Source organism: Phragmites australis, chromosome 5, assembly GCF_958298935.1.
Source record: "Phragmites australis chromosome 5, lpPhrAust1.1, whole genome shotgun sequence".
Taxonomy (NCBI): Eukaryota; Viridiplantae; Streptophyta; class Magnoliopsida; order Poales; family Poaceae; genus Phragmites; species Phragmites australis.
Window position 1 is genome coordinate 21,081,220 of NC_084925.1, and position 19,586 is coordinate 21,100,805.

At 44.5% G+C, this 19,586-nt stretch overlaps 1 protein-coding gene across 1 annotated transcript; it reads left to right on the top strand.

Annotated features, from left to right (window-relative positions):
- Positions 1 to 8,273: 8,273 nt before the first annotated feature.
- On the top strand, positions 8,274 to 11,718 carry LOC133917500 (protein SMAX1-LIKE 5-like). Its single transcript, XM_062361390.1, has 2 exons — positions 8,274 to 10,710; positions 10,802 to 11,718. The coding sequence occupies exon 1, from the start codon at positions 8,399 to 8,401 to the stop codon at positions 9,887 to 9,889; it is 1,491 nt and encodes a 496-aa protein (XP_062217374.1). The 5' UTR covers positions 8,274 to 8,398; the 3' UTR covers positions 9,890 to 10,710; positions 10,802 to 11,718.
- Positions 11,719 to 19,586: the final 7,868 nt, after the last annotated feature.

A 19,586-nucleotide genomic window follows, 5' to 3' on the forward strand; every position in this document is an offset into this window, starting at 1 on the left:
AAGGTGCAGCGACCAGATCAGATGAACACTGGACCATGCACTTTCATGGATCATTCACACTAAAGGAAGCTAGGCTGGAGTGGTTCTAACCTCACCTGCCGGTGACATCCTTAGGTAAATAGTTCAATTATATTTTCTAGCCACTAATAACACTACTAAATATGAGGGCCTCTTGTTCAGAATGTGAGCAGCCTCCACACATAGGATTAAACGACTATTGGTGATAGGGGACTCGCTACTAGTCGCAAACCAGGTGCAAAAGGATTTTTAGTGCTCTGATCCGACAATGGTCGCATACCTCGCTGAAGTGAGAAGACTAGAGCGACGTTTTTATCAGCTTTGAGGTCAAGCACGTCCCTCCCAAGGACAACTTCCTAACCGATGAGCTGGCCCATCTAGCTTCTTCTCGTGAACCTGTCCGGGTCAGAGTCTTTGAAGAAAGACTCTCACTACCATCCACTGCGGTCTCAGACCAAGGTGAAAGGGATGTTCCGCTCAGAAATAAAGCACCCGAGGCAACACCTCCTTCGGTGCCATCGGCCTCAGGTGGCCACCATATGGTCACGCTGCTCGATTAGGGTATGACCTGGATGGATCAAATCTTGGATTACCTTCAGAATTAAGTAGTCCCTGACGATGATGCGTCAGTGGGATATGTCTCGCAGCAAGCTCACAAATACTCCTTGGTGGAGGGATGCCTCCACCGCTGAGGGAGCAATGGTGTTTTACTGAAATGCATCACTTAGGAAGAGGGGAGCACAATGCTCTTTGCTATCCACAGAGGCATATGTGGTAGCCACGCTTCATACCGCACCCTAGTCGGAAAAGCATTCCGGCATGGATTCTATTGACCCACTGCCCTTCAGGATGCCTGCAAGCTGGCGAAATGATGCAAGTCATGTCAGTATCACAGCCAAAATACCAACCTACCAGTCCAGGCACTACAAACCATACAACTCTCTTGGCCTTTTGCTATTTTGGCTCAATATTGTGGGACCATTCCCTAAAGCCCCAGGCGGTTTTGAGTTCTTGTTCGTGGCAATTGAAAAAATCACTAAGTGGATCAAGTCCAAGCCCATCAGGAAGATCACCGCCACAGCCACGACTAAGTTCATATGGACAACAAAACTCAGTTCGCTGGTAGTGCTTTGCGAGACTAGTGCGAAGAGATCAAGACCAAAGTTTGCTATGTGTCTGTGGCTCACCCCCAAAGCAACAGACATGTCAAAAGGGCGTATGGGATGATACTGCAAGTGATCAAAACTTGGGTCTTTGACTGGATTAAAAGCTAGTCGAGACGCAGGGTGGATGAACTCCACATAGTACTCTGGTCATTGCAAATGACCCCTAGCTGGGTCATAGCCAAAACCCCTTTCTTAATGGTTTTTGCGCTGAAGCAATGCTCCCCTCTAAATCGCCCTTTATCTCCCCGAGTCAACAATTATTCAGATAACGACCAGGTGGCACGACGGGAGGATGACATAAACCTGATCGAAGAGTTTTGCGATTGTGCTCTAATTCAAGATGCCTGCTATCAGTAGAGCATCAGACACTACCACGACTGAAAGGTGCGGAAGCGAACACTAGTTGTAGGCAACCACATCCTTAGGCAAATCCAAAATAAGGCCAGTTGGAATAAACTCTCCCCTAAATAGGAGGGACCTTACAAAGTGGTCCCCATCACCCGACCTAGCACGGTCAAGCTAGCCATGGAGGACTATCATGAATTACACAACTCTTGGAACATCACCTTGTTGCGCAGGTTCTATGTGTAGGGTCGCTCGAAGATGGGTTTGTCTTTCTATTTTTGTAGAACCTTCTGGATGAGCGTGGAATACAGCTTGTAAGTTCTTAAATTAAAAAAAAACAAACTCTGTTTTGCAGGACTTCACAACCAAGCCATGGGCTCCCGACATATTGATTCGACCACAGCACATGACCACACTCGACGGCCACTTCAGAACATAGAGACTAAGATGCCAAACTACCAGGAGGCCGGAGACAACAACCACTAGGCCATAAGTCCTCGCTAGGGCCGAGTGCTACTCGCCCCCGACGGACTTGCTAAGCCATGTCTTGTTCCACGCACCAAGAACATAACTAGCATGCGGATAGAACATGAACATGCGTTCAACCCCCACACTTTTTCATTCATGAAGAGGTTAGGTTACAGGCTGACTAGTTGCACCCGATCGGACTAACTATCCAATTACATGCTTGCTCTATCCTCCCTGGCTCAAGCATCTAGTGCAAAGTTGATAGAAAGGGTCAGCCAAACTCTTGCCTCTATTTTCCCTTGAATGAGTTAAGGAACCTCTTATACTCCTCCTTGGAGTAGCAGCTCACCACTCCGGGGATCAAACAATGACTGGCATAAGGTCCAAGGAAGGTGGCCGATGCGAAGACCCTACTAGGGTTGCTGATCGGCACCAATGCACCCTACAGACCTCCCTTTCACTTCATCTCTAACTCTTCCTCTTCATCGATCTCCTTCTCCAGAATGTCCCGATCGACCCCCTCCTTGTCATCGGAGATATCGATGACCTCGGCAGAGGGATCCGCCCGGGCGGGAGATCAAGACGGACCAGAAGGGAGCAACCTTCTTTGGAAGGGCGTGAGCTCGATGGTCACCGACTTCAACCTTGCAAGCATACCCATAGTAACCACCGCCTCTGGAAGCACCATGGTGAGTGGATCCAAAGCCGAAGCCGACTCTGCCCCCATCGAGCCGTATGAGGTCATCTACCTCTCCAACGATGAGGGAGGGGAATACACCATGGACTTAGGGTCTGTAGACACTATGGAGCAGAATGCAGGATGAGATGGAGGCGAATGGACTCTAGGCACTAAAAGCTTGAGGGTGAGAAGGAAGGCGAGGGGGTGTCTTGAAAGGCCATCAAGCACTCCTCTTTTTTAAACCACAGCGACACCCCCAACTAGCGCGGCCTTCAAACCGCTCGAATCCCAAGGGGTGCAAAGAAGGAACCAAGAGTCCTTCAGGTCCAGTGGCAATCAATCTCTCTCTCTCTCTCTCTCTCTCTCTCTCTCTCTCTCTCATACCCTCTTTTTTCCTTCTCGGGACATTTAAACCTCCCCACATGATGTGAAGTTCAGAGTTACACTCTGAGGACTAACGGCATCAATGACCACTCTCTAGGCAGATTATGTCTGCCCGAGGCCCAAGTGGTGTGACCAGGCCAGGCCATAGTCACGAGGAAGCTCAGGGGCTACTGCCAGTGTTTGAGTAAAAGGGTACCCTGGCAAACGGGCCCCATGCAAGGATATAATGACCAGAGGCATATATTTCCTAAAACTGGTCGATCGCACAACCAGGGTATGGTTCCCACAACCAGTACAAGGCATACGGGACCAGTCTCCCTGCATACTGGTCATAAGGCCGGATCTGGCACAACCTATCCAATCATATTTATTGACATCTACTCAAGTGTTTTCCTTCCCCAGGCGCCAACTCCAATGGACAAAGTCATGGATGGTGCAGAGGGACCTTGTCTCGTCTCGTAGCATTAAATGCTATGGAGTGGGACTTTTCCAAGTCGACGCTGCGCCGCACGACAGATGGGATGTTATCGGCAGGTCGATCAAGCATGTGTTCATGGACGGTCCTCCGTAATGATGGCTTGGGTTAAATATTAAGATGAGCAAGGTCTACTGTTTGGACCCACACGTAAGTTCTCCTCCCTACTATATAAAGGGATGAGGACCCCATTTGTAAGAAAAGGAAGATCAAGTCTGGCAGCCAGCTAGAACTACCTCTGTAACCAGTTGAGATCCTCCATAACACAACACACAGGATGTAGGGCTATTATCCTCTGGGAGGTCTGAACTTGTATAGCTCCCTGTGTCCTTGAGTCCATTGTACGCGCACACATCGATTCTTGAAATGGCGTTCATGTACTCGCTATCCAACATACCCTGAAATCATTGTCAGGGACTAACCATTGACAGCCACCGACTCTTTTGTGGTGCATTGAGAGAAGGATTGTGAAGGCTGAATTTCACCTCCGCAATGGAAGAAATACCACAAGGAAGATGATGAGTACTTTGTGCAACCTCGGGAGGAAAAGGATTAAAAGATATTGGGATCAAGTGTGATTGAACCCCTCAACGGAGACGTAAGATCCCCTCAAGGATCCAAACTTTGGAAATAACATTATCTTGTCTCTGTCTTTGGTTGTTTTACTTATTTCCTTAGTTTATTTCAAGTTCATAAATTGCTTAGTGTAAATTCTTATTATGTTTGTTTCATATAGGATTGCATCTTATAGCTTGCATTAGAGTAGCTTTAATTTCATAATTAATTTCATTAAGGTGAAGTTTTAACTTGTTTTGAGAAACATTAGAAAAAAGGCCTATTCACCCCCTCCTCTAGGTCATTGTCGGGACCGGCCTAAGAAACAAACTAATCTCATCTATGTGCTAAGCTCAGGAATCCATCCAACACGTAGTGACTTCATTGATGAGAATCATTACAATATCCATTCCTCAATCGAATAAACTGTCTTACACGAATGACCTTCAAGGGTCAAAGAACCAAATAAAACTCTACAGTGGATCCTAAGTGTAGTCTTCATCTTCACCGATAACTCCATAGGGAAAATTGATGTAGAACACCTCCCTAGAATACATCCTCCACAAAGTCTTCCAATTCTTGCCCAACTGAGTGTTTGGTGATAACAAGTGTGAGCACATATCGTACTCAACAAGTTGTGAAGGAATAGTATGCTTATAAAGACTTTAACAAGGATAAGGCTAAATGGCTCTTTCGCATAAAACAACATTTAAATAAAAATATTTGAAAATCAATAGCAATTAAGTAAATGACTGTAAATAACCAACCACCTTAAGATTCCATCTATCCTAACTTAAACAACTAACCACCTCAAGCAAGGTCTTAGCCACCAAGTTTGAACACCCAACACCTCAACCATGGCTCCCACCGCTAAAGTTGAACTACTAACAAACCACCTCAACCACAATTCCCTCCATCGTGATTGACCTACTCCTCAACTATGGCTCCACCACCATAGTTGACCTGGCTAACATAATCAGCAAGTTATAATCATGGTGGGTTTTCTGTGCCGTTCGTGACCGTGAGCACAAATAAATATTCAGTTTTAACTCTATAGAGGTTGTACTTTACCCATAAGTCGTGATTTCATCACCCGCAAGCAGGTGACGAAGTCTCCATTTTGCCCATGTTCGCGAGACACTTGCACACTTCCGAGGTATGTGGTCAGGAGATCACTAAAAAGCCTTTACAAAGCCCCTCCCAGCACGTGTCCACCCGTTAAGGTTTCACCACCGTGTGATTCCACCTTAGCAATAGAATCTCCCTCTTGCGCCTTTCGGATCCTAAGAATTTTCATCCATTCACCGCTCTTCTGCCTGGTCTACAATGTGCTGAGAGTAAAGCAAATTAATTAGCTAGGTCTGTCCCATACCAGGCTTGTTGTGGTACTATAAACACGGAAAGGTCACCCCACGAGCTAGTCCTTAGATTTGAGCAAGCCTACTACTTTCCCATCACATACCAACCTCCTCATACCACTTGCAAATTCCTATTCCATGTTGCTATAAAAATTATTCCATCATATTTTATCATTGTTGCATAGGACCATTATCAAGTTCATAGAGCAATTATCATGGTTACCATCCCAAAGCAAGGCTAAGCATCATATACCCTTTCATAACCCAAAACCATACTATGGCGACAAGGATGACAAGGGAAAACTAGGGTAAAACCTAACACTTGGGATTCCAACAAATCATTAGCATGCAGGTTTATAAAATAAATATGTGTAAAACTAGGATAAATATGATCAAGAACACAACTTTATCTTTCCTCGACTCAGTTGGGTCTTCAGCGAAACCTTGGTCTTGAAGTCCTTCTAGCTCATCTAGAACGTTAGTGTCTACTAGCGAACATAAGCAAAAAGGCAACAAATAAACACCAAGACCAAAAAGAACCAAATATCACACAACAAACATCATCACATACAAGATCATGCTTTTCCTGACAATTCAACGAAATAACGGGTCGAGATAGAACTACAGTTGACAAGTTATGATCTTCCAAAGATTAAAACAGAACTAAAAGATTAATTATAGATGAAATGATATTGCTAGGAATTTTCTAGTATTTTTCAAAGTCATATATGATTTTCTAGGATTTTTTTGGAATTTATTAACATTTCCTTTAATTATTAAGCTATATAAAAAATTAAACATAACTAAATAACATTATCAAACCTTACTAAAACTATTTCAAATTTTATCCTTTTATGAAATTATTTTTATTCTAGAAAACATTATTTAACCATAGGAAGAAAACATTAAGTAGAATTAACAAATATTTATTTGAGTTATGGAACATAAAACAAAAACACTATAAGCATCTGAAAACTATTTATAAAAGGTTATCCTAATTTTAGAATTATTTTATTGTGGAGAATATATTTTATTAGAATTATTCAACTAAGGGAACATTATATAGAATTATAAAACTATATATGAAACTATTAAACAGAATAAACCTATAAAACATTATTAGAAAATTAATTTCCTATTTATTGATATTTTTAGAATTGTTTTTGCACTGAAAAAATTACTGCACAATATTTAAGTATTATGATGTCATCACACAATTAAAACAATTAAAGGAAAAGAAATTGCTGACCGGGCTCTATTTGTTGATGTGGCCGACTGACTCAGTTTGCTTATGTGGCAAGGGCTGACTGGGAATATGAAGTGACACATGGCGCTTCCTGATTGGCTAGCGAAGGGGTATTTGTTAGGCCCACCAGGAGCATAGCTTTCTCCTCTCACCTACTTAGGAGGGAGATATTTATAAATCTCGTCCTCTCAATGGGCGATCCATTTCTTGACTTCGGTTGTGGCGGTGTAAAGTGGACTCTCCTCATCCTCTGGTTGAGTGATGATATTTATCGTCCTTATTTGTCTCCCTCTTGATGGGCAAGATTTATTTCTCACTCTCTGAAAGGGTGTCAGTAGCTATTTTTATAATTTTTCCAAATAGGCACCTATTTCCTACCAAATCAGAAAAAAAAAAATCCATGTACGTGATCCAGCAAAAGGCTGGACTTCAAGCCCCTTCATAATTGCTTGCAAGGATTTGATCCAATATATATGTTTTTCCTCTATTTGTTCCTTTACATGATATGATAGCTTGGCTCTTGTACCACATTAATGTCAACCTCATTCAGCCTCGGCTGTACGTCCTGTGGCGCCATGAACTCCGGCATGGAGCTCGTCTTGTCACCAATGTTCAGGCATCATACAAGCTCCATGGACTATCAAGCCTGGTACACACAAGAACCAATCGTTCTAAGTTCACTTGTATCTTCGTTCTCTCCCTCTTTTGGCTCCTTCGCATGTCCTCTCCCTGACTACTAACTACTAGGGCAAATTCACACGCTCCTCCTCAATACCTAGCTAGAAGTAGGATCTTTCGGCAGTGCCATAATATCCAGTTGAGAGTCCAGTTAATTCCCTTGCACACATGAAACCCGGCGGGCACGCGGTCAGTCAAAGCCGGTGACAGAAAGAGATAGCGAAGGATCAGCGCCCCGGACTCCGAGGAAAAGGCAGCCGCGAAAGCCCGCTTTGCGCTAACCCATCTCATGCAAACCAAACCACCTCGAATTCCGCCAGGCAGACCGGGCTCCAGGTCCCTCTGTTCGTAGGGACGATCGATCGCCCGGCGCACGCAGTTCGAAGAAAAAGATGGCATGTCTGCCGTCGTATAACGACGTGCCCATGGAATGGAATTTCCTCGTGGAGCGGAGCTCGCGCGTCCATCCATGGCGCCCGTGACTTCCTTGGCTCATTAGCAAAGAGAGATTACAGACAAAGGCCATGCATTAGCTTTAGCTTGTAGGGTGGAAAAGGAAAGATCAGTAGAAACAGAAACACAAAGGGACAAAAGAACGCGTAGCACTGGCTGCAGAAAAACTGAAAGGGTTGTTGTTACTCGGGGAGCAAAGCCTGCGCCCAACCCCACACCCACAATGTGAAAAGGAGACAAATTTACAAATCTTACCCCTTCTCTCTCTCGCTACAGAGAGAGAGACAGATGACATCAGAGAGATGAAAAAGAACGAGAGAGAGAGAGAGAGAGCTACTTTGGAGCTAAAAAACCCCACAGAAAGCTAAAGCGTCCACAAAGAAACAGCGAGACAACACTCGTAATAAACAAACACAGGTAGCGCCCCAGTGTCCCGCAATAAGAACACCACTCCTACACACACTTCACAGCAAGAAGACTGGTAATATTAGCTGGTGAGGAGTGACTAGTGTGAGGTTGTTGCCACGGTGCATTGCGTTGAGGTGATTTGTGCACCAGTACGGCAAGTGAGTGATGCGGACGGGGGGCTACACGGTGCACCAGTCGCTCACCGCCGAGGCGGGCGCGGTGCTCAAGCAGTCGCTGCGGCTGGCGCGCCACCGCGGCCACGCGCAGGTCACGCCGCTGCACGTCGCCTTCACGCTGCTCAGCTCCTTCGAGCCTTCATCCCCGCTCTTCACCTTCTTCGCCGCGTCCCGGGCCGCCCCCTTCACGCCGTCCTCCTCCTGCTCGTACGGCCTCCTGAGGCGCGCCTGCGCCAATGCCCACCCTGGCGCCGGAGGCGGCTGCTCGCTTGCGGCCGTGTCGCACCCGGTGCAGTGCCGGGCGCTGGAGCTCTGCTTCAATGTCGCGCTCAACCGGCTCCCCACGATTAATGCTGTGGGCTCACCGCTCTCGTCGTCGTCTTCGGCTAGCTCAGGTGTCTCTTCGACGTCCTTCGCGGCGTCGCTCGTCCAGCCCAACCCGACGCTGTCCAATGCGCTCGTTGCCGCGCTCAAGCGCGCGCAGGCGAACCAGCGGCGCGGCTGCGTCGAGGTGCAGAGTCAGCCGCCGCTGCAGCAGCAGCAGCAGCAGAGCGTGCAGCAACAACCTCTTCTCACGGTCAAGGTGGAGCTGGATCAGCTCATCGTCTCCATCCTCGATGACCCCAGCGTAAGCCGGGTGATGCGGGAGGCCGGCTTCTCCAGCGCCGCCGTCAAGACCAAACTTGAGGAGGAGAGCGCATTGCTGCTCGGCCTCGGCCACCACCACGGTTCCCTCACCCCTACATCATCGTCCTCCACTACTCCAGCCGCGGCGGTTCCGTCTCAGTTCTTCCCGGAGCCTTACAGTGCCTTCCCTGAGCACTCCGGTGGCTGCGGCGCGTCGTGGCCGGCGGCGCAGTTCTTGAACCAGCCTGAAGCCGAGTCGCCATGCAAGGAGGATGACGTGACGGCGATCTTGGAGGTCATGATGCGGAAGCAGGGGAAACGAACCAACCCCGTCGCCGTCGGCGACTCCGTGTCCGTCGCCGAAGCGTCGGTCGCCGAGCTGATGACGCGGCTGGAGAGAGGCGACGTCCCGGAAGAGCTGCGCGGCACGCACGTCCTCCGGCTCCACCTCTCCCACGTCCACGTCCGGCTCATGACCCGCGCCGACGTGGACGCGTGGGTGGCCGACCTACGCCGCAGCGTCACCGCCGGAACCAGTGCCAAGGCCGGCCTGGTCATCTACGTCGGCGACATGCGCTGGGCCGTGGACGACGACGCCCGCGTCCAGGCAGCAGGGTTCTTCAGCCCCGCTGAGCACTTGGCCACCGAACTCGCGCGCATGCTGGGCGAGCAACGCGCCGCAGCGCGCGGGCGAGCCTGGCTCGTGGCGGCCGCGAGCTACGGGACCTACATGCGGTGCCAGCAGCGGCGGGCGCTGGAGGCGACGTGGGTGCTACAGCCGGTGGCCGTCCCCGCCGGCGCCGGCGCAGGATTCGGCCTCGGTCTGGCACTCGGTCCTCGCGCCGCAAGGTGACAAAGCGTTAAACTTGGTGGCAGTGCTGCTGCTCCCGTAGACCGTAGTACTGTCCTCCTTTCGTATGCTTTGTTTTGTTTCACTTTGCTGTTACTGATGTGTTGCTGTCCTGCCCTGCTCTGCTCTGCTTTTGGTTTGGTTTGCTCTGTTTGGAAGCTGCCTGCATGCTGTGCTAGGTATTTGAAACTAGAAATCCCAGATAATTGGTCTTTCATTAGAGAGGAAACTTTGATATGGATACCCACCCTGCTTGATTTGAGTGCTGAAATAACACTCTTTGATCTAGAACCAACAGAAACCAGAAAGACAAAAGGCAAATGTTTATATTTGGGGGAAAATGATAATTTTATTTGCTCAGGGTCAGCTTCTTTGTTGATTCTCCTTTCTGCAATACAAACTGATTAGGATATATTCATTTCTGACACTTTTTCTGCATGTCCATATGTTACCTCTTTTCCTTGGATAATAGGACAACAAACATATATGATAGTTATAGCAGAAATCTGTGCCCTACTAGCAGACTTGTTACTTGTTATCCTTGTGAAACAATTATATCCAGCATTGAAGCTTATTTGCATTTATTGTTCTTGTGTTGCATGTATAGCAGCGCGGAAGACCGCAAGATCATCAAACTTGCTCAGAGTCCGCTGCTGGATTTGGCAACCAAAGAAGAGGACGTTGTGCCGGCATTGTGTGCTGAATGCGCCAGGAACTACGATAACGAAGCATCAGCAGTGAGAGCAAAGGCAGAAGGCACCAATCTTGCCCTGACCTATTTCCCAGGTTGGACGCAGGCGGATGAACCCCAAACATCACACAAGGTAAACAGAAAATACTAGCACCTTCGCCTGCAAAATCAAGAAGAATCTGGTCATGTGAACAATGTCATATTCAAGGCGTTGTTTAATGCAGGATGATCTAATGGAGTTGAAGATGGAATGGAGCAGAATGTGCCAGAGGGTTCACTTGCAATGCAACAAGCCGACCACAAGCAAGATCAAGCACCAGGATGTGAAGACCACGCTCAGCCTCCTCTTATTCCCAGACTCCGCGGGGAGACCCGACGAGGTCGACCGCCACTGGAGCGAGGACCTGGACGACAAGCCAGCGGCGCAAGAGCCAGGTACGATGGTTAGATCCAATGACATGAAGAGCGTTCCGCGGCCGTGGCTCGGTGAGCTGCCGTTCGGTGATCTCAAGAGAAAGACCGAGAGGGCCCAGCTTCCGACCGAATCCAAGCGCTGGAGGGGCAGTGACGGCCTTGATCTGAACCTATGTGCTGACGACGAGGACGGTGGTGGTAGCACCAAAGAGGAGCCTGTTCCGAGCGACTTGACAAACGATGGTGAAGGCAGCGGCGATGTGACTGACAGCCTCGACAGCCATTGTTAGGCTGCGACTTCGATCACAGAGAGATGGCACCATGGCGGTATGGTAGGGCCAGAGGGAGATGGAGCTTCCGGAGGAGAAGGCTGTCTCTGGTCGTTGCTGCTTGCAGCATTCAAAGTTCAAAATTGGCGGGAAGGTGGGGAGGGGAGGCATGATGGTGGTGGTAGCGGTCTGAACTCATGGGTTCAGTCCTACCCAATAGGATCCATGTGGGCTGAGCTCATTGGCATCCGATTTTTGTTCGGGCTGTAGTAATGATTTCTATGTAAAATTACTGTTGACTCATTAGCATTGTATCATAGCAGGCGGTAGTACTTTTCTTAGCAGTGAACACTGAATTTGTATTCTTAGCAGTTGGCACTGTATTAATCGTAGTATTTACTCTAGGAAGTACTATTTGGCTCCAAATGTAATAGCCTCTTTGAACGCATGATTTGAAATACTCCATAACAAGATAAACATAAGAATTCGGTAAATTGCAAGTGTAAACTAGAGGATTACAATCACAATAAAATTGCATTAATGAACGGTTTAGATGGTGTAGAGTTTCATGCACCAACCAACTCACCCGAAAGCTTAAGCTGTTTGAGGGATGGTGGGCAATATACTTCAACACATGGAATACATGAAAAATTGCAGGAATTTGAAGAGACTGAAGACCACATGGGAGTTTTTACATGAGGTGATCTCATGTTACAATTCCTCTAAAAAATTTATGGAACAAGGCATTCCTTAGAAATCTCATAGAAATTTTAGAGGCCTACTCCTTTGTCCTGAAGTTGAAATTCTTTCAAGGGGATTCAATTTTTTTGAAATCTCTCAATTTCTTCTTTCTTCCTTTGGGAATTAACTCACCGGTGATCCAGGGCTCAATAAGGCTTTGTCCCCTCTTAATTTCTGATTCAGATTTGTCTAGGACGCACCCGAGTGCCTGTAGTGTGTCCTTCCTGTACGAATTTAGGTTCGTTTGGCATATATGCTAAATAAACCTTTGGAAAATTAAATCAAACCACATGGGGATTGGGTAGATTTCCTCCCAGTCTCCCACCACCTGATCATGTTTCGATCAAAACTGAAAAGACTCCCACTCCAAAAATAAATAAATTAATTAAAAGACACCATGAGATTCTGAAACGAAAGTGTCGGACCATTCCAAAACCAGTTCAGGAAACTTGAAAAATATTAACAAAACTATTCAGCAGTGGTAAAAAAATCGAAAAAAAGAAAATAACACGAAGAAGAAAAGAATTCCTAGAAAAACAAAGCAACAGCAATGGAGGCAGAAAGGTGGAGTTGCGGTGAAAGTATATCTGATGTAGCTCACCCAGATGCCCAAACTAGTAGCAAAGGTGCAGATGTCAGAGGATTTTTTTTTTTTTTGACTCTTCACCACTGAAAACAGCTGTAGTATTTGAACATGAACGCGCGCACTCACTTCCCACACACGCACTCACTCCACACACCTAATGCATGCACATGCTAGCCCTACAACTACACACAGCTAGAAGAAAGCGTCCATCCAAAGATCACCAGGACTCAACGAGAATCCCGTAGACGACGAGCACATCGTAATCCCTTCTGTAGCGTCACGCTGGAGAAACTGAAGAAATCCGAAATAAATCAGATCCTCCCGTGCGTCACCTGGACTTGAAGCCCGGGTGGGCTCGGCTCAATCCTCTGGCCTTACCACCATGCCGAAGGCACGTTCGCAGATGTCAAACGATTTGTGAGAAGGAATCGCTCAAATCCAAACCCAAATACTAGAAAAAGAATAGTAGAGGAGGATGAACAAAGGGTGGAGCAATTGAGGAGGAAGGAGAGGCTCATCACAAACCTCTGTTGGAGTCGAGGACGGCGGCCAGAGTACGGTGGATGGCTGCGGATCGACGAGGCCTAGCGACAGGACTCGCCTGCAGTAACTGCAAAGGGCAGTAGGGTCACTGCCGCGTGGGTCGCGGACCCTACTGCCCTTTGCAGTTACTGAAGAGAAACCGATTCCGAGGCCTAGCAGCATGAGAGAGTTTGGGCATCTTCTATTCCCAACCTGAACCGATGATTCTTTTCTCCCACGTGGGTCGGCGGCGTTTGGGCCAGTATTCCCACAGCCAAATGCACTTCTGGGCCAGGTAGGAGATTGTTTCCACCCATACTTTTAATTTAAAAAATTGCAGAAATATACACTTATTTCAAAAATTTATAAAAATAGGTGCTTTTTACCGGTTTAGTAGGTGAGAAATACTTATCGCTCATCCACTGGGCAATAAGTTTAAAAACCACCCATCCACTTGGGTATAAGTTTAAAAAACATAGAAATACAGTGTTCCAAGGATGCTTTAATGTTTGGAGAATTTTTATGGCTATATCCATAGTGTTTTGATGGTTAAGACCATCGGAACATGACATTTGTAAGATTTTAACCTTATCGTCCAGTGTGGACAGGCGATAAGTTTTCTCTTCCACAGAACGAGCGAGAAGCGTCTGTTTTTGCATATTTCTGAAAAGGACATATATTTCTACAATCTTTGAAGTTAAAAAATATAAATATATAAAAATTTCAATCCACGGGTGGCAGGGATCGAGCTATGATCCAAGTCCTGAGGCCTTAAGAAGAAGAGGGAAAAAATATGTTGCAATATATTTAGCCAAGTAGTCCCATAGATGTATTTTTAATGATTAAAATTCTTAATACGTAATATAATATTTCCAGTTTTTTACATAGATACATATACTTATAATCACTTGCATCAAATTGCCTACAAATTAGCACAAACTTTGATTGAGTATACAGGGTTTTATTTTGATAACCACATCGTTACTTTACGTGCATTATTTGGAGCCCACACGCTTGGAATCACATGTTCTTTCCACAATCGGTGACAGCGAGAAGAGATGTGCGGCTCCCAACGTAAACAGGAGAGTAGGCGCGACTCAGGGGACAAATTTCTGACCATCTTTCCCACCACTTCCTTTCTTTGTCATCGACTGCAGTCTTTCTTTCCTCTTGCCGACCCTTTTGTTTGTTTGGAAGCGCTCGCTTTGCATGGCACGCTGGAAAAGGAAGAGGGCGTTGGTTGCAACTCCACTCCGGAGCACTGCGATACTGACTCGACCGGCTCACTAGGCTCCGTCAGCCCCAGACTATAACGTACGATTGTGTGTGTGTGTGTCTGCAGCACTGCAGCACTCCCATGGGCTTTGCCCCAAGCTATGGCTCGAGTTGCAGGTTCAGACCACTGTGTGCCATGTCACCGCTGTGCATTCGTTTAGGCTTGTGCTCCTGTAACCAAAGGCGGTACAAGCTGCTGGAACATGCTCAAACAAACACACTCTTAGAGAGGCGGAATCTGCAGCTTTTAGCGACCGACCCCCTACACAACAAAAGATTTACTCGAGTTTTCCTAGGTAATTTGATATTTCAGTGACCAGGAAACACTAGTGGTCAGCTTGTGCATTCGCACGGGCTATAAATAATTTTAGCAGTTATATAATTTTGAGTAGAATATGTATTTTTATGCAAAAGCACAATATGTTAGTAATATTTTGGATTGAAAATTTATTTTAAGCATAGTTTAAGGTACCAATCTAGTTTGCATAAGGCAAACAAAATTAGTAATATTTTTTATTGAAAATTATTTTAGCCATTGTTTATTGCAAATTCTCTACAAACAAAAGTTTTCAATAGTAAATAGTGCTAGGACTGATTCAATAACACGACAACCAAAATTCTCATCTTTTTAGTTACTAATTAGTATCTGAATATAATCTGGATTCGAATTAGTATAATTTCTTGTTATAGTAACTTCAAATGGATGTGTTATTACCTTGAAAGAGGTTTGCATAGAGAAAGATTCGTGCATAAAGTAACTTCAAATGAGTGTATTATTAATCTCATAGACGGTTTGCATAGAGAGATTCGTGTATATATCTCCATGTCATCACTCTTTTTGGAACTTTTAATTTAAAATTTTATGGAATTTACAATTAGAGGCATTGCTCCTTTTTCCCAGAAAATATTAAAGAGTAATATGTGTGTTTGATGAAAATTTTCTATTTGTGGGCAACCAGTAGTTACTCCAACTTCATGTATTCACCTTCCCCTGTAAACTTAATTTCATCATTGTTCTAAACACTGGATTATGGTTTAGACAATATGTCATGACATTTGGGTATATTTGATTATCCATATGACTAGATGCTTAACCCCGCTCTAGTTTCCACTATGTTTAAGCAATATGCTCAAAGATCCACTTGAGCTAGGGATTTTTTTGTAATATATTGGACCAGCAAGGTTTTCTGTTTCATTTTGATACAAAAGAAAATTAAAAAACTTACTTTTTTGGCACGAGCAAGATATTCATATAAACTGTGAAATGTGGGGGTAGACTAACACGTATATAGGGGCAAATTCTCACCCGAGTCGATTAAAACCAGACTGGGAGTGTTGAAAAATCTTATCAACACACGTCCAACCACACATCATCCCACTTGTGTGGGGTAGCATAACGGAGTACGTGCTTTTTAGGTTGCATCTTGTGTTGGATAAATACACACTTTTAGATTTAATTTAATTTCTAAATAAATCATAAACATGAACTGATAAACTAACATAATGGTACAACAATAGTACAATCTAGATATGTATGTAACCAAACTACAAATGTAACTCTCCAATGCACTTGATAATATAAACAATAGAGTACTACTCAACATGAAAAACATGATTAAATAAAGATTGATCATAGTGAATGTACCAATCGATAGCGAGAGACACAGAAGCCTAATGATGAATGCAAAAGGTGACGATGAAGAAATAGGACCATTATCATATTTCGTAGAGCCATTACCATAATCACCATCACAAAGCAAAGATAAGCATCATCTTCCCTCCCATAACCAAACTATAACCCTAGTGACAAGGATAATAAGAGAAAATTAGGGTAAAACCTAACTCTTGGAATTCCCGATAAATTATTAACATGTATGTTTGTAAAATAAAATATTAAAATTAGGATCAAGATGTTAAGAACACAATTTCTAGCTCCTCCGAAACATTGGCGTCTACTCGCGAACATAAATAAAAAGGCAACAAATAAACAACAAGACAAAAAAGAACCAAATGTCACATAACAAATATCATCACACACAAGATCACACTTTTTTGGACATTTCGGCGGAAGAACAAGTCAAATCGGAGCTACAGTTCATAAGCTAGGGCTCCCAAAAGATTAAAATAGAATAAAAAGATTAATTATAGATGAAATTATATGGTTAGATTTTTTTAGAACTTTTGAGAGCATTTATGATTTTTTTTAGATTTTCTAGGATTTTTATAATTTATTAGCATTTATTTGAACTATAAAATTATATTAAAATATTAAAGATGATTAAATAATATTATTAAAACATTATTACATATTATGAAAATCATTTTCCAAATTTTATCCTATTTTAAAATTTATTTTTGTAATGTAATGAATTATTACGCAATTATAAAGTTTTATGACATCAGCACTCAAAGATAAATTGAAAAACAAATTAAATGCTGACTGGAGAGAGGCCCATCGGTTACTAGGTGCCACATGACCGCCACGGGTCCGCCAGCAGGGCTTTTGAGCCGATGTGTCTGTGAGTGGGCTGCTGACGCAGGACGACGACAGGGCTACCCATTCATTAAATCTAGCTCTTTCCCTGACGATCCAACAGCTGGGATCTCGCAAGCTGAAGGGGTATGCTCCCCTTCTAATCTGAGCCACACCATGAGATCAAACGGCTGAGCTAGCTCTTCCCGGCTACCGGTATCCAGACGACGGCGACGTCCGGTGCCGCTTCATCTAGCTTCGGCCAAACACCGGTTACGGACTAGATTCCAACAACGAGTAACAAAGAAGCCTCGAGTAACTACCGCGAACTCACCTCAGCAAGGAAAACAAAGGCGGTGACTTCCTATGACGCAGCGGCCGATGACAATAGGGACTTGCGGTCTGGCTGCAACACTATCCTAGTCACTATGTGAAAAAAAATACCATAAGTAATAAGTGATAACCATCATGAGTGATAGATCCTATATTCGTCATCTTGAACACGTCACTGGTAATTAGTCATAAATGACGAGGAAGAACGTGTCACCAATTAGATCATTGATGATAGATCAAAAGTTGACCCGTCGGTAATGAAGTTAATAAGTGACAGGTTGTAACTCTAGCCCGTCACTTATTACAAATTATAAGTGACGGGTCACAGTTATGATCCGTCACTTATAAGTGATGAACGGTATTCGCACTTTTTGAGAAAAAAAAGTCAAAAAAATATTTTTTCAATCGAGCTAACCCAACTCAATACCATCACCACTCGCCACATGTCCCTTACAATTTTTCACAAAGTTTTCATACTTTGTGTTCCGTGGGAATCGAACTTGCAACCTATCCTCTCGCAGGTAGCAGTCTTACCACCTCACCCTCGTGTGCATTCTGAAGAGAGTCAGATAAATATCCTTTTAACCTTTTTACCGAAGGTTATAAGTGAAGGGTCTAATTGTGATCTGTCACTTATCAAGTCATAAGTGACAGGTTATAGTTATGACCCGTTATTTATGTTCATTGTACAATAGACACGCAAATCAGTTGATTTGACTGACTTCGATAAAATAGTCATAACTATTGCATACAAATTCCGAACTCGATATATTTTTTTACTCTAAGGATATCTAAAGAAAAAGTTACATCTGTTTCTCCTCAATCTTCGTTGGATTCGACAAAAGTTTGGAGACCAAAAACATTCTGGAAGCTTGAGTTCTCGCCTAGAAAGTTATTGCATTATTTTCGAAACATGTGTTTGTGTCTATAGGCGCCACCCCTTATATTAAACTTGAGCAGAATTGTACAATGATTCTTATTCTAGTGCTGCTGAAGTGAGAAAAATAAGAGAAAAATAAAATAAAGATAAAAATATTTCACTTTGAATTTAAGATATTTCACTTCAAGCAAAATATGAAAGTAAATCCAACGGAGAATTAACACTTTTAACTCGAGATTTATTTCTTTTAGAGGAATTCGAAGCACTTTCGAAGTTGTTCATGAAATATTTTTTAATTTGAAACTGAACACACATCAAATTGAAGATCAAACACTTTTGACTTGCTTTTTTTAATACACTTTCAATTTGAAAGATGAATCTTCTAACTCGATAATACTTGGAGTTTGTGGCCCTTGCTAGAATATTATGGTATGAGTATGGTAGTAGGCTAGTGTTGTGTCAAATTATATTTTATAGGACTATAAAGTATATAAGTGACGAGACACAACTATTCTACAACTGAAACTGTGCTAAGTATTTCTAAATACTGTAATTAGTGATGGGTTATAATTTAACCCATTACTAATGACTGGTCTAGGAGATTCATTACTGATGAGTTTGTTATTGGTCTAGGAGATCTGTTACTGACATGTCACCGATGATTGACCTAGGATGATTCGTCACTGATGAGTCGTCATTAGTAACGAGTCAAGTTTTTATCGATCACTAATTACTCGTGTAGAATGACCCATCAATAATAAGTCATTATTAGTGACGGGTCACAACTATAATCCATCTTTTTATCGTAGTGTCTCCTTTATCTATTTTTCTAGTACTGCGTATTCCCCTCTCTTGAGTGCGATGCAGTATGACAAGTGGTCGAAGGCGGTCCCGTTTGAGTCGTCGCCATCGCCGGTGGCTCAACTGAACTCGGTGGCGAAGGATGGCTCGGTTGATGGTGCTAGTGCTCAGAACAGGTGCTCCGTGCTCCTCGATTTCGATCTAAATGACGAGAAGGCTCAGGATGGATTATGGGGTTCTTTGGGGGCGGTCGGGGTCTTCTATTTATCCTAGTCAGATAGAAGTCCAGGCAGTGCACGACAGCGACGTGAGCCACTCCAACCCAATTTCGGCCGATTCAAACGCAGGAGCTAGGGATAGACCTTGATCCTGCGGAGTTCATGTCTCCTTCCCATCTTCTAGAAGCTCCTTCGTATCCAACTTGGCCCTGACGTGGTGTCCTCGGGGTCTGGCTTGGCGTCTATGCCATTTTTCGGATCAAGCACAGGAGCGACACGAGGAGGAAGATGACACTGTGCCGACGCATGAGTGGGCTTCGGCCTGGAGCGCAGGATCGGCCCAGTGAAAGAGGGAAGAGGAGAGAGGTTAGAGTGGCGGGCCGCTCGGCAAAGAAAAGAAAATGGGCTGAGGGGAAGGGAGCTGGCCCAATTGGAGATTGAAAGGGAGAGAGGGTGGGCCAAGGGAGGATTTCCAGCCCGAGGTAAGGTTTTCCCTT